Here is a 1,009-nt window from a genome sequence, read left to right as displayed (position 1 = left end):
ATATCCATTCTCATCACCTTGGCTCTCCTGGTCGTAAATCTGAGTTACAGCGCATTGGCTGGCTTCGCACTTCTGGTCATCGGCATTCCTCTCCTCACCAGAGCCATCAGAAGCCTCTTCAGAAGGCGCAAGGCCATCAACAAAATTACCGATCAGCGAGTCAGTCTGACTCAGGAAGTGCTGTCCTCGGTTCGGTTTGTCAAGTACTTTGGCTGGGAGACCGCGTTCCTCGATCGTCTCAAGGAGATTCGCAAGCGCGAGATCTACAGCATCCAGATCCTCCTGGCGATCCGAAACGCAATCAACGCCGTCAGCATGTCATTGCCCATCTTCGCTTCCATGTTGGCGTTTATCACATACTCTCTCACGAACAATAACATGAACCCTGCCGAGGTTTTCTCCTCTTTGGCGCTCTTCAATGGACTGAGAATGCCCCTGAACCTGCTACCTCTAGTTCTTGGGCAAGTCGTCGATGCATGGTCATCCGTCAAGCGTATTCAAGAATTTCTGCTCGCGGAAGAACAAGAGGAGGATGTTTGTGCGGAAGCCTGACGGCAAGCATGCTCTAGAGATGCATGCCGCTGATTTTACCTGGGAGAGGACGCCTACTCAAGACGCCGACAAGGGTGCCGATGCCACGAAAGGTGCCAACGACACCAAAACGATGAGCGAGACTGAGAAATCTGGACAGCGGCCACCGTCTGCTGGCGACAGTTCAGGTGGCAGCACTCTTATCGAAGAAGAGCGAGAGCCATTCAAGCTGCAAGGCATGGACTTTCAGATCCACCGCAATGAGCTGGTTGCGGTCATTGGGACTGTGGGCAGTGGTAAAAGCTCTCTTCTCGCTGCATTGGTAGGCGACATGAGGAAAACGTCAGGTGAGGTCGTCTTGGGCGCGTCAAGAGCTTTTTGCCCTCAGTACGCGAGGATTCAGAATGCGACTGTCATGGATAATATTCTTTTCGGAAAATTCTTGAACAGGGATGGTATAACGAGGTCATTCGATGCG

The 1,009-nt window shown here is 52.1% G+C and overlaps 1 protein-coding gene across 1 annotated transcript in view; it reads left to right on the top strand.

The window, feature by feature from the left end:
- VDBG_04147 (conserved hypothetical protein) overlaps positions 1-1,009 on the top strand; it is a gene marked incomplete at both ends in the record, with an annotated part of 1,986 nt that overhangs the window by 264 nt on the left and 713 nt on the right. The window contains 2 exons of the mRNA XM_003006148.1: positions 104-393; positions 455-878. Of these exons, the coding sequence (XP_003006194.1) occupies positions 104-393; positions 455-878 (714 nt within the window). The remainder of the gene's footprint in view (positions 1-103; positions 394-454; positions 879-1,009) is intronic.

The sequence above is a fragment of the Verticillium alfalfae genome, genomic scaffold (genome assembly GCF_000150825.1).
Source record: "Verticillium alfalfae VaMs.102 supercont1.4 genomic scaffold, whole genome shotgun sequence".
Taxonomy (NCBI): Eukaryota; Fungi; Ascomycota; class Sordariomycetes; order Glomerellales; family Plectosphaerellaceae; genus Verticillium; species Verticillium alfalfae.
This window is presented reverse-complemented; position numbering and strand designations above follow the sequence as displayed.